The following is a 14,674-nucleotide window of genomic DNA, read 5'->3' as shown; positions in this document are numbered from 1 at the left end:
CTCTATAGAAATGCATTTAAGAAATGCATGGCTAGATCTCTCAGCACTGGTTGTAGGTTCATGAAGGTCTCTAATGCCATATGAAAAGAGCAAGCCCAATGCTTCCTTAACCACACGCTCTTTAGATGCCAAAGTAAAATGTTTTTTCCATGCATTCCAAAGCAACAGTTTCATCCCTTCCCTCCATCCCCCCCCCCCCTTTTTTTTTTTAAGATTTTTTTAAATTACACAGCAGTATAGGTGAGCTAGTATGAAAATGAAAGAATTTCTCTTTAGTGTTTTGCTCTTTGTTAGTTTTATTTCTTGGCTTTGTTATAGCTGAATGGCATGTAAGATTCAAAGCCACTCATTTTTCATCACTGTCATTAGTGTATAGTGTGACATCTTTTTGCTTCCTCTGGAGATAAGTTATCAAAATACGTATTTTCCATGTTTTTATGCTACCTGCCAATCTAAAGGAAATTTGTGCTTTTAAATTCATCTTTCTTTCCTGATGAGTTCTAAAATTGAATTTAATCACTTTATGATGGCTGGTCTTCTGGGAAGGTGCAGCAATTGTTAGAAAAAGTATACAAAATGCACTTTACATCACATAATATCACATGCTTACTTTGGTTGGTCTAAAGCTGTCTTCAGTGTTCCAGCTCTGAAAGACCTTTCTATGATGGCCCACACTCAGATCTGATAGATGACACTACCCAAGAAATGATCTGATCGTACTATATGTATTTATTATACGTGTAAATGTAAAATCTTCACAGCTACCTGAAGGGAGGTTGTGATGAGGTGGGAGTCAGCCTCTTCTTCCATGTAACTAGTGATAGGACTATAGGGAATGACCTCAAGTTGTGCCACGGGAGATTCAGGTTGGACATTAGGAAATACTTCTCCAAGAGAGTGGTCAGGCACTGAAACAGGCTGCCCAGGGAGGTGGTGGAGTCACTGACCCTGGTGGTGTTCAAGAAACGTTCAGACTTACTGAGGAACATGGTTTAGTGGGAAATATTGGTGATAGGTGAATGGTTGGAGTGCATGATGTTAGAAGTCTGTTCCAACCTTGGCGATTCTGTGATTCTTATGTAGGTAAGAACACTGCTGTGCCATGTGAGATCATTTAGAACAAATTGATATTGCTTCTCTCAATTCATGTCCTCTGGGAGTTTGACTACTTCAGCATCCTTATTTTACGCTTTGGTACATAGGATATCTGTTTTGACCCAGGGACCCTGTGGCCAAACCTGGGGACAGGAGACTGGGCTAGGTGGGCCTTTGAGTCAATCCATAAGTACCTTCTTGTGTTGCTTTTTGCTCTTGGTATCCTCTGGATGCATAAACACATTGTTTCTTAAACAGCACTGGCCTTATACAAAACTGGTGGATAGCCTTACAGCCAAAAGGCAGTACAAGAATGTGGACAGGCTCAGGCTAAGACCTGCAGCTCAACGTGGCAAATTATCTTCTTATGTTGTAACCACTGATCAGGCTCACAAGGCAGATCAGCAGTCCCAATAAAGGCTGATGATGTTACCAGCCTTTCAAGGTAATGTCACCTTCAGGCATCCGTCCTGTTAACGCCTCTTTTTCTAGGAATGTAATTATAAACCTCTGTGTCTTGGAAGCTGTTCAGCAAGGAGCTGTCAGCACTCACCTGGCTGCACTTGGTGGGCATCATGCACAGAAATGTCATCAGAATACAGAACTTTATATTAATAGTGATGGCAATAAGCTAAAACACACAGTTCTGTTTTTTCCATAACGGCACTGAATTTACATTAATTACATTATTCTGAACTGGCTTTTAAAACTCAATAAATTTGATATATGATTTGCTAAGGAAAAGTGTCCGCAGTTATTATGATTACTTTTCTCACAGTACACTTTGAAATTACTCATCAGCAGTGCAGAGTGCTCCTACATGAGGACCACTAATCAAATTGTCTGATTAGGTGAAATTCTAGTCATTCAGCAGTTTCCTCATGCCAATTTGCAATAATAATTTTTCCATCACTCCTGCTCAAGGAATCTCTCAACTGCTTCAGATATAATTTCATTTCTAAACTGACTGCATAATTAAATAATACAGTATAGCCAGCAGTAATCTTTCCTCAAATTTAAATGTAAATGTTACCAGTTACCAACAGGAGCCATAGAATAATTGGCTGTGGCTAATTATGTATTATGTCTAAAAAATGTTAACACTGTGGTTGCAAAGTCAAGCGTTTACAAGTCGGGCAACATCAGAATGAACGTTGCCCAGGCAACTTCCATTTTCCATCCATCCATTTGCTTGCATGCGTGTTACACTTTTTAATTGCACAATCATGCTGTTCTTTTTTTCCTCTTAAGTCCGCTGCCTCATTCAGTAAACCAGTAATAGGCGAAGATTTCTTTTTATCTTCCTCATTAAGAGCATGGCTCTGAGCCTTGTTTAATTCAGATTATCCCGGCCTTACATAGCATACATTTTTATTCATCTCTTCCTCTGTGTTTCTATGATGCTCTGACTGTATCTGAGCACTAAATCCAGAAGGGGTGTGTGAGTGTCAGGTTACCTAACTTCCCATTTAGGAAGGGCTGGAGTTTAGCAATCCAGACTCCTGAGATAAGAATGCAGGCTACTTAAGTGATAAGAATTGAGGAATGCTAAGCATTTTTTAACAGGATTTATGAAGGACTCACTAGTCTGAGAGGCTTGTACCATCAGCAGGCCTCCCTACAGCACATTCATGCAGGTCCACAAGAAAAGAATTGATTCTCAAGCATTTCTGTACAACCTAAAAGCATCATGTGTGTCTGTGGCTGTCGAACACACGAAGTTGCTTGTTGGTTATGTATGCTGTTTCATACAAAGTTGCCAATCACAAGAGCTTACTATTCCAAGTATTCCTGCTCCATACTTCTCCAGTGTACTTAGGCACAAATGCTCAGCTGTGCTGTAAGGGTGCTGAGCTTCCCAGTTGTAGCAGCCTGGCCAGTTTGACCACTTTGCTGGGAAAACCTAGGCGAACCTTAGTTCAAGTAGCTTGCTCAGGATGATAAAGCCAGGGCAGAGGATGCATTCAAATTCTTTCTCAGTCAGATAATTCTTCTGCCTTCCTACTGTCGCTATACCCCATCCAGTTTTTGCAAGCACAATTTGACGATTTCAACCGATCAGTCTTCCAAACCTGGACTTCATCTTCACTGCAGCCTCATCTTGTATACTAAGGAAGGTATGGAGTAAAGAAAAAAGAATAACAATCCAGAATTTATAGCAAAAATAATAAAATCTTCTGCTTTATAATTTACATTTAAAATTTAAAATCCACCTCTTGTGATAGATCAAGTGGTATAATGCACCTTTTACATAGTAAGAAGCATTCATGAAATGAGAAGATAGGTTTCTCCCAAATCCTGATTTAGGCACCTACATCTTTCATTTAATGCCAAGGCCCATGTTCATTTCAGCAGGTATACAGTTTAATGCACAATTTTTTTTTTTTTAATTTGTTGTTAATTAATGTATTCCTTATCTGTTAGATAATTACTATTTGCCTGTTCACTTACAATATTCATTAAAATATGTTTTGTTCATAAGTAGAGTTAATAAACCATGGAGAAAAGCAACACTGAAACATGGTTATTCATTGTCCTAAATATGCTGCATATATAAAAAGAAGGTGCATCTGCAAAATGTGTTTCATTTGAAGTAGTTTGTTAAGCAAGAGAAATATTAACAGTGGTTAATTAAATTGAGAATTAATTAATGAAATTGATTGATTGATTGATTCTGCTCACCAAGGGCCACATGCTGTGTTCTGTATGTGATTAATGTAATAAGGCATAAAAGCTGCCAGTGCTCTTGGACACTCTTGAATCTCTCACCAGGAATTTATCTGTAACTTTATATGCCAACACCTTCTGCAAATCTCTCCTAATGCCATTTGCATTGTTAGAATTAGCAAATCTCATTTTCCACCGACTGGATTCCATTCACTTTTTCAGCCTTAAAGAGGTTATTCCAAGTAGAGAAAAAATTTGCTCAGAACTTACCAATGCAACTGAAAACCAGAAAGTCTGTAAGGTGGTGCTGGTGCACTCTGTGACCCAGGTGATCGATCCCTTGTGTGCTGCGTTCCTAATGGAGCTGAGGTCGTCGTTTTTCTTAGCCCTAGAGACTGGAAGAGTTTGCAGTTTTGACAGCTAGAGTAACATTTTTCACACTGTTATGAAAAAAAGAAGGAAATTAAGTTTGTGTGTAGAGGTGTTTCAGTACGTAGCCATGTGACGCAGCAGAAATCCAGCATGGGATGGGCTCCTTTGACAGTCAACATCACAGCAACTTCCTTCTAAATTTCCTATATAATTAAAACAAAGCAGCTGCTAATTGTCAAAAATAATTTATTGCATCGTTTTAATATAGTTGAGTTTGTTAGTAGAAGAAAGAAATGGAGAAGAAAAGATGATCCAAGCCCATGTCCCAACCTGAGAGTAATTCCTGGAAAGATTATCACTCTGCAGCTGTCTGAACTTTGCTTTATTCCATGACAATTTTAGCTTGCTGTGTGGCATCTACATCCAGTACACAGAACGTATAGCAAATGTTCAAAATCATAGCAGGCAAGGTGTGTTAGTGCATTCTACAAGGAAAAAGAACATATTTATCTATACAGACAGATGAAAGCAGAAATAATTCTTACCGACAGACATTTCACATGAGGGTGGATGTATGGAAACTGCTTGGCCTCAGACAAAAGCATTTAGAATATTCTTAAGGGCCACACTTCTGCTCTGATTTACAGTCAGCTGCTGTCTGCTGTGCAGGCAACAGAGGAACACGGCCCCAGGCTCTGCTGTGTGCTGTGGCACTGAGGACTGGGTGCCAGCATTTCAGTGTTTGCATGTCAGTGGATTCCTCTGGATTCACAGAATTGTAACTAAAAAAGACATCAACCCAAAGCATCTGTATTCTAAACTGAAGCTGGGGCCCATCCAGGTCTTATGGAAATGAAATAGGATTTTTTGTCACAGGTTTTGGGCAAGTGTCCCACTTTTGGTGGAAAGTGATCTTTTTGATCATTTTTTGATCCATTTAGCTCTCAACACTCAAGAGCTGTTTTAAAATTTGGTTACAGAGCCCCTAATCCTTCCACCTTGGTGCCTCCTAAATGTTTAGTCACTTGCAATTGCAATTGCATTTGCAATTCTCATTCTATTCTACTAGCAAGTGAACATGCGTTCTGTTTAGGGTTAGTCATGGAAGAATATTTATTTTTGAAAGTTATACCACATGTTCCTAATGCTTTGTTTGCACAGCTGTAAGAAAGGATAACTTAATGGGAAGAATAGCCTCTCACACAAGAAAGAATTGTCTTCCAAGACAGCCATTTCTCTTCCTTTGTAGTACAGCAGCGTGGGTGTAGGTTCATATTGGTCATGCTTGTACGTCAGGAATTAAAATCAATGTTTTCCTTATTATGCAGCATAGAATAGGTTTCACTTTGACAAAACCTGCAGATATGCTCTGTGTGACTGCACAAAAATGTAATTTAGTGGCAGCTTGGAAAGCCATTTTGGTATTACTAATTGTCATAAGTTTTCTGTAGACAACCGTAGGAGGAGAACAAGAATTTCACACTGAAGGCAGCTGTGTAGATCTCCTATCATCTCTAAACAATAGGTTATAAAGCATAGTTTGGAATAAAAATAATTCAATTTTACTTTAAAAACATACCTTTTTAGAAAGTGAAGATAATGAGTTTATTAGCATCTTTTCTTTAAATAAGGCCTACCGGTATGAAGTAAAACTGATTTAAAAATTCTGGTGAAATAACTGAACTTTAAGGAATAGATACTGCTAATTGCAAGCCAAAAGGGGAATGAGGTGAAACCATTTATGACCTGTGACGACAACTCCACCCTTGTGTGTGAGGAGGAAAGGCTATGTCCCAGAGCACAGCCCATCTGCAGCAGTCACAAACCCAGACAGAGCCCTGACCATCAACAAGATCCTGGCAGTAAGGTCTCCTCCTGGCAAGGAGTATTGTGAAAAGAACAGATCTACATTTTGGAAGGATAACCTAAGAAATTATTTTCTTTATTATTTAAGTTTACTCAGTTAAGCTGTGAGATGAAAGAAATGAGTTTAGAATATTATCCTTGCCAAGGAGGACTTCATGATTGGGAGATTTTTTGTTTAAAATTGTCTCAGTGATTAAACTATATGTGTGGGTTGGCATTAAGGATTAAGACCATCAAAAATAGTTTATGTTTAAAGCTGATTTTTAAACAAGTAGCTCAAAGGAGCTAGTTGCCTTGATTAATTCTGTTTTAGAACTCTAGATCTCGTTGTCTCTTTCTTTCATTCATATATTTTAAAAGGAAGATGCATATTTCTGCTTTTTTCAACTCCTACAGTTTTTTACATCTGAAAGAACTCCTATACACTGAACTGAACATATAAAATAAAATACAGTGTAAAGTACTTTGAACTAGGAAGAGAGATTGTGCCTCTCAAAAATAGTCTAACAGTTGAACAGTTTCTCTTTCCACAGCAATTCCATTTGTACAACGGTTTTACTTCCCATTAAATTTCAGCAACTATTACATATGGCTTCAATATTTTACACTTAACTGCAAAAACATTTTATGCAGTTTGTGATCATTTCTGAGAGGCCTTTTTAATAATAACTATTAGATTAATTTATATGGGGAGAAATATAAAATCTGATACAAATTAAGAGGAGGGAAGGCAGGTTTTTGTCTAGTCTAAACAGTACAAATCAGACCTGGTTTTGTCCATAGCCTAAGAGCTCGTAGTCATGTCACGGAATGATATCTTCACTTTCTGAGTAAATGTTAACATTTGGAAAAGCAAAATCTTTCCTGAGTGAGGAAACTCGTTAGTAGTGTCAATTTTCCACTTTTTGTCTTTCCAGAGCATTTAAAACATCATAGCATAAATTTGTCTTCCCCTTTCCTCCCTTTCTCCCCTCAAAAGCTAGAGCAGAACCTTCTACTTCAATATCATCATTTTATAATGTTGGGCCCAAGAGACAGAGAGCTGGAGGTTCTTAAGAAAGCTGGCATCTTCAAGTCCCTTGAAGGGTAGTGGCTTGACTTCAGTCCCCACTTGGGATTCAGGGTCTACTCTGGTTCTTCAGACTTGTCCACCTGCTTACCCCTCATTATTATTTCCACAGCTCTGTTACAGACTGGCTGCCATTTCCTTGTATGGTGTTGTCTTGGATACATCAGTAGCCGTATTTTTTCAGAACATTCTCTCCAAAACATTAGTTTTATTCAAGACAGCAATAGTTTCTTCTTTCTAGAGAAATAAAGTGAAAATAATCTGGCTTGATTAGAGAATGGGGCTTAAGTAGCTTTCATTCACTTCAGCGCTTGGTTCCTATCCAGAGTCTTCCTTCATACTTTCCCATGGCTTCTGAAGCAGAATCTGTGAGGTGAGGTTTACTGCTGGCTGCCTCTTAGGTTCCTATTTGTTGTAGTACCACAAAAGCATTTTTCTGCTAACACAACTGTAGAGTGCTGAGATGAAAAGCCATCACCACAGTGTTTGCTCAGTTTCTGAGGAGCTCCACTGTGCAACTCTAGCAATCTGGCATCACTTCCTGGCTTTGTAGGTGTGGTTACTCATGAGGTACCATATTCAGTGCCAAGGCCAAGATCTTGTCTTTTGCAGCATCTCACAGGTTTGTTAAAGGAAGTGAAGTGTCACGTGCTACGAGTTTGGTGTTGTAAAACCATTCTGTTTTGAACAATTTTGAACAATTCTGTCTGATTAGTTTGGTGATTTGCAAGCCTAAAAGCTGTTGTTGCCCTTTTCCACCTTGGATTATTTTCATTAAAGAAGAAATCAGTGATAGCCAAGAATTTTTTTTGACAATTTGGCAGCCTTAGGCGTGTTTGGTAATGTCTTTGCTTAAAGAGCCAAGCCCAGCAAACTTTTCAAACACCAGCTTGTCCAATGTCTTTGTGATTTTCTTGTCGTTTCTTTCCATTTTTTTCTGTTTGTTTGTTGTTGGGTTTTGTTTGTTTGTTTTTTGACAGCATCTTTCTTTTCCCTTCTGGATATTGTTTTTTTCCCATTTTCAGGCCTCTTTTAATTTACAATTCCAGAAAACTGTACCTTGGATTGCTCATATTACTTCACTATTCAGACTCCAAGGAAAGGTTTAATTCTTCTTTTTATCTATTCCAAAGTTTCAATGCCTATCAACATGCCATGAACTCTCACCTCTGCCTTCACAATGGGTAGACCTTGCTAGCTTGTGAAAGCTTCTGAGATTAAATCATTCAGCAGGAGGGTCACTGAACTTCCTGAACAATTCAGTCAAAATCAATTAACTAATTAACTAGACTTTTTACTTTGACTCTCAAAGAATTTTAGAATCTTTATTCAATCCAGTCACAAATGTTGGCCAACCTGTAGTTTACTTGACTACGTGGTAGGACTTCATAAGCATCTGTGCTTGATGTGCTTTGACCCAAACATTATCAGAAGTGACAATGCTTCTGAAGAAGAAAAAGATGAGCAGAAAAACTATTTTAATATAAAATCTCAACAGACTGGTGTATGCTGACCATGGCTATGAAAACACCATGGGGTCTGGAAAGGAACTAAAAAGTCGATCTAGGCCATCCTCCTAAGGTGCATGCCAGATTCAACTTGGCTTACATTGTTGTAGCATATTTAATTAATCTGCAGTGAAGAATCTCTGATGTTGTAGACCTCACATGACCTCATCAGCCTCCCAGGCACTCTGTTCCTCTGTTCTCACTGCTAGAAGTCCCAGACTTTCTCAGTGCAGTTTTTTTCACGTCCTCTCTTCTTCAAACTGGTTCTGTTATAAGAGGAGAAGTAGAAGAAATAAATGAAATTATTTGGGTGGTAGAAAAAAGCGCTTTGTATGGATGCAGCCTTTTCTGGCAAAGCTGAGTTTTTGCAGGTACTACTTCAGTCTGAGAAACTGTAATAATCTTTTCCAGACAAAAGCTCTAGTGTCCATATTGGCATAGTTGTCTCAGCAAAACACTTAGAACACATCTGACCTAAGTGCACGTTCATGTAGTGTCAAGGCGCTGTATTCTTTGCTTCACACAGGCATTAACCTGCATTTAATTTGTGAGAAGTTCTGGGTTAATGTCCCAGAAGAAGTGAAAGTGGCAGGTCCCTTTTGCTTGACTCCTTTCATTGTACTAATGGCCCAGGAATTTACTGCATGATATTTCAAGTAAATATGTGTTCATATGATAAATGTTGGCAAAATGGTAAAGTGTACATGACATTGTTGGCCACAGACAATGAGGCAGAATTGAATTGTACTCACATATAAATTTCTCAAGAGGATATTCCTGGCTAGGCCCAGATCCATCAGGATTTAGGAGATCTGAAGTTATCCTTTCTACTGTGAATGCCATGTTTCTTTCTTCTCTTCAGCTCTGGCTGAAAGGATTCTTAGACAGCATTTTTGAGGGGTGTGTGGTTACACACCATGAAGATGTCACCAATAGGGCTTTTCAATCCACAATTCTTGTCACTGGAGTTCAGTGGCTGCCATAAATCTTCATGTCTGGTTATACCAGTGTACACATCTGTTTGCCTCATGTAATAACACACAGAGTTTCAGAATAGGTGCTTGTGTTTCCTGGGGAAATGAGTGAGAATTCACTGGGACATCAGTACACGCTGAAGCCATAGGTATGATATTAGGTTATGTGAAGATCATTCCTGTTGTGTAGTAAATGCCACAGCATCACTACCTGCATCATACCCATTCCAGGATTTCATAAAAATAGTCAGATGTTGTTAATTGAGATTGCCTAAGTATAATGACATGAGCTACAGGTATTACTTCAGGTGGAGCCAGTTCTGATTCCCTTATTCATGAAAAATACTACTAACTGTAGCAAAACCGTAGACAAGAGTTTTCTGAAGGACTAAATAACACATATTAACAAAGGAGGCTTTGCATCACTGTTGCTTGGTTGGTAGGATCTCCAAGCATTAACACATCATCCTGGTGAGAGTTTTGATCTCTTGCCACCTGTTGATTACTACTGAAGTGTGAGAGACATTCTTCTGAGAAACAGCCAAGTACATGGCTTATCCAGAAATAATAATAATAATAATAATAATAATACAGAAAATACTGATTTTTATTTTTGTTTTCAGTGTTGGAATTGAACCAAGTGATTATTCCCACTTATGGAACTGTGCCAGATCAGCAAAACCTTCATACTCCAGAATGGGTGGGTACTTCTTTAACTATGACTACCAGTAATTTTTTCTTCTGTGTGTCTACAACAGATTCCAACAGAATATCATGCCATTGCATTTGCAGCACATCCAGTTCATTTGTGTGATAATTGCTATATATCTGCTTCCCTAAACATACCCAAAGCTTTTGACTTAGGTATAGGAGTACAGACTGACACAGTCACTGAACACAATTAAAAGTGACAAGTCACTAGATGAGTTACCAAAATACATTCACTATAAACTGATAGACACACACGCACTTCTTTTATATTGTTTTGTGTCTGCATGTACGGGATTTCAACGTGCTTGTACAAGGATAAATATATGAATACACCGTGCATATAAACACACATACCTATAAATTCAGACACACCCAGGTATTAGTTGGCCAGTGTGAGTTCAGAGCTTTTTTCTCTGGCAAGCAGCAGAGACTGAGGTGTATAACAAGGAAAAAGAACTGGAGGTCTCTATTCCCTTTATCCAAAGTTCAAGTTCCCCAGCAAACCTAATGTTTTCTGCAGTTATCAGGCTTCTGGCTCTAGCTGAAGATCTCCTGCATCAGACCCCTTTCATCTTTAAGGTCTGTCCAGTTGGCCCTAACAAGCCCTGTTGCTGTGTGTGCTTTGTTAACCTGATGCCTGTTTAGTGTGCTGATGAGTCCAATTTCATATTTACCCTAGTGCGATAACAGTGCAGTTTGCAGTTGCACAGGGATATAGATATAAGGCTGGATTCAAAAAGCTGCAAAATCAAATAGCTATTATAAAGCTACTGGAGTTATTCCATAGAAATAAAAAAGTCAGTTCTGTGTTTCATTACTGTAATGGCTGAGGTCATTGTCATTGGCTTTAAGTGTGCATAGGTTGTCTTATTTATTCAGGCTACCTTTACAAATGGATCAGTGTTAAAGGAGGACAAAGATTAAAGAAACAGGTTAAACACTGTCAAGAATTGCTTTCTGGACTAATTAATTTTGGGCAGCTAAGAGTTGTTTATGGTTTTCACATATGGGAATCCATTCAAGAAATTGCTGCAATTGTGTCATAAAATAGTGACATCTAGAGCTGGTTCTCAGCCAGCCCTGTACAACATATTGACATGTATTGACTATTTACAAGTAACTGAAACAACCTGTGCCTTTCTCTCATCATCATCTACTAAATACTGTTCAAGGAATGACAGCCTGGTACTGCTGCTACCCTACGCTATCCCAGTAGCTTGCACAGAGGAGGGCTGTCTTACGGGTGTGGAGGAACAGGTCCTGCTAATGTCTCTGTATATGAGGAAATATTTTGTTTTCTTCATATATCTAAAATAGCTTGCAGTGCAAGAGTCATGGTGGTTTTTCTCCTGCCTCTGCTGTAGGAAACAAATACCAAATCCACTAGGAATGAAGTTTCTTTCTGGGAGCTCACCCTGCCTCTGGGTACTCTTACTTCATTTTATGCTGCTTCGGACTCTGGAAAAATATTTAATCTTTTTCTGAAGGATGAAATGGAATCAAGGCCTTCAATTTCCTAACTGAGGGCCCTCACAAGGATATTATAAAAATCCTACTGAGGATTTCTTTATAATTCAGTGATTATTCTTTCTTTATGCCTTTAAATGAATTGAGGTAGCATCAGAAGAAACAATGCCATGTATCTTGTGGTTAGAAAAGTCTCTTCTGAGTAGTGAAGGTAGAATTTATTTCTACTAAAAATCAACTGCAAAAATCGATTTTTATTTTTAATTCCTAATGTTTACCAGCACTTGTTTTTGGGTTTTTTTTTTTCAGTTTTAGCAGAATCTTTTCCAAACTGCTAATTCTTAGTTAGAACTTCCAGTGTAGTTTCAGTGGCCAAAATGGTTGAATAAAATTCAGTTAAACCAAACCTGCCCATGAAGTAGATGTGTGCTGCTTCACTCAGGTGTAGCTAGAAAGGAGAAACTAAATAGGAAGCCTAGCCACAAACTATTGCATAGAAGGAAGTACTCTACCAATTGTCTAAACTTTATTATTATTATTGTTGTTGTTGTTATTATTGTTATTATTATTATTGTTATGCTTGCTAGCTGGGTGAACTTAGTGAAATTGATTTTGCAGGTCATCTTGGGGAAGCTAAATCAGAACAAGATGTTGGCTAACAGCAATTGGCCTGTTCTTATTATGATACTGTCTCTCAATTACAGGATTGCATGCTAACTTTTTAACTAGTTGCCTTCCTATCCAGCATGAGTAGGACATTAGTCTCCCAAAAGTCCAAATTCTGTAGGATGGACGGTGTTGTAACCCTTCAGCAAGATTGTACATATGGCAAAAAATTGCAGGAAAAATATTAGAGGTTGTACTAGAAATGCCAAGTCACAGCTTGAACCAGTGATTGAGCGCTTGGTAGGAAGGCTGGGCCAACCCAGGGAAGCTCAGGTGTGTGCAGCATTTCTGGGATGGAGTCAGGATCCACCTCTTCCCAGACTCAATGGCAGTGGAGGCAAGGGTATCTTGCTGGAGATCCCTCCTTATCTGAGATCTCCTGAAAAGAAGCAGCTTCTTTCCTTTATTTCTGTGCCTGTGGCTGTTACATTTGAGCAAGTCCTTATTTGCTTCAGCCTGGAACCTTTCTGCTCTGCTGTCATTGCTGCACTTTCCATTGGGTTACAGGGATCTTATATAGAGAAACTGAATGTGGTCCCAGATAATTGGATTTTACCCTGATTGTATGACAGAGCTTCTGCACAAGACTAGTGAGTTTGTATACATCCAGCTTTTTGTCTATTTGTGGAGTATCAAAGGAGAGTGTCTGTGGCCTGTTTACATTAGCACAATGTGGTCATATATGGGTCTGAGGGTATTGCTCTCCAAGGAGAGAACCTTGCCAAGCACTCCAGAAAACCCACTGTGTTGCATTGGAATTCCAGACTCAGGAGCTAGGCAACAGTTTTGTCAAAGATTCCTTAGTGCTCTCTGCACTCACTGTCAAATTAGTATTATACCGTTGCTTTCTCTCCAAGGAGATCTTGTGAAATTTGATTTCTTAACATTTGTATGCGTAGAATATTGAGATTCTACAAGGGAAATACCATAGGCAAAGAAGAAAAATCACTATTTTTAGGTGTTCAGACTACTTAGATGAAGAGTAACAAAAAAGGCATTGAATAAAGAAGACAGAGTGTGGTGGTATGTGGCTGTGCAACCAAACCATGTGTCATGCACATGGTGTATAAGGAAGACAGAGATACACAGATAGTTGGGAAGTCCTTGGATGAAGACTTTTAGATGTTTTGCTTAGCAGCCTTAGCCTTAGGTAGATAGCTTGAATTTGGATGTTATAGTAAACACAATTCTGAGATTCAGCATCTGTAGAAGGAATTCTTTTCCAGTAACTGGCTTCCAGTTGTGTTGATGCTGTTCCTCAAATATTATTTCTGCAGCTGAAAGGCTTCAGCAAATTCTGAACAAGTGCTGGATACTCCTGCATCCAGAAAAGGAGGAGAGATGCTGAAAAATGTGTTTTCAGGGGAGTACTGTCTTCACCTTTGAGGGCACATGGTCTGTCTGTAGGCAGGAGGAGCTGGGATTCCTCCTGCTGCCAGCAGCTGTATGTGGGCTCAGGCAGAAAGTCCAGAGTGTCTCTAAAAATAGCTCTGGGTGTAAGGCTTCCCAGTGCCTGGCCAGTTACCAGCCATTGTCTGCTGGCAGAAATACACAGCAGTAGTGATGCCATGAGTATTCCTACTTTGTACAAAATCTTTACTCTCAGTTTGTTTTGATTTATTAGATGCCAAAAATTTGTTTGCATGTTAAGGTACTGAGAAAAACATCTCCTGATTCAGAACTTGCTAGTAATCTCATTGTTGCTAAAAACAGAACTGAAACAGTCCTTTGCTGTTATTAGCAAATATGAGTCATGAGGGAAAATGCTAAATGCACAACAGCTATTGCCTACAGAGACACACCAGCATTATCTTCTCATGGTGTGCAAATGAATTTACAACCTGCAGAAGTAAATACTTACATTGGTCTTAGTGTCAGAGCACTTGTCTCTAGTGGTCACTCAGAATAGAAATTAATTAAGCATCCTATTATGTAGCTGTGATAATGATTAAGACTTTACCCTTCTGTAATGTTTCAGATGAGCTCAGAGCACTGTACAAATCATGACGTTTCACGATATCATGCTCGTATTATGTGTTTTCTTTTTAAATATGTGATTGGAAGAGAAGTATCCTGAGGCCTGCAGAGAGAAATAACCGTGCCCCTGGGCAGCACTGAGACATTTCCACCAAGGCAAAACCCACCACTGCCATGCAGCCTGCAGTGCCCTACCAGGTGGGCTGTGTGCTGGAGTGCTCTGTGCTGGGACTGGATCCCCGCAGGTGCCTGTCAGTGGAGGCTGCATTACATGGCTATGTTCTGCTCTCCTGTCCCAGCAC

General features: G+C 39.1%; 1 protein-coding gene across 2 annotated transcripts in view; it reads left to right on the top strand.

Annotated features, from left to right (window-relative positions):
- Nucleotides 1–14,674, top strand: part of ANO6 (anoctamin 6) — a 65,651-nt gene that overhangs the window by 12,189 nt on the left and 38,788 nt on the right. For both annotated transcript variants that reach the window (XM_065743439.1, XM_065743438.1), the window contains exon 2: nt 10,175–10,251. In XM_065743439.1, coding sequence (XP_065599511.1) covers nt 10,175–10,251 — 77 coding nt within the window. The remainder of the gene's footprint in view (nt 1–10,174; nt 10,252–14,674) is intronic.

This window comes from Cyrtonyx montezumae, unplaced genomic scaffold, assembly GCF_038088225.1.
Source record: "Cyrtonyx montezumae isolate F1298 unplaced genomic scaffold, pur_monq_1.0 scaffold_3, whole genome shotgun sequence".
In the NCBI taxonomy this organism is placed as follows: Eukaryota; Metazoa; Chordata; class Aves; order Galliformes; family Odontophoridae; genus Cyrtonyx; species Cyrtonyx montezumae.
Note: the sequence above shows the minus strand (reverse complement) of the source record. Positions and strands in the feature narration are given on the sequence as shown.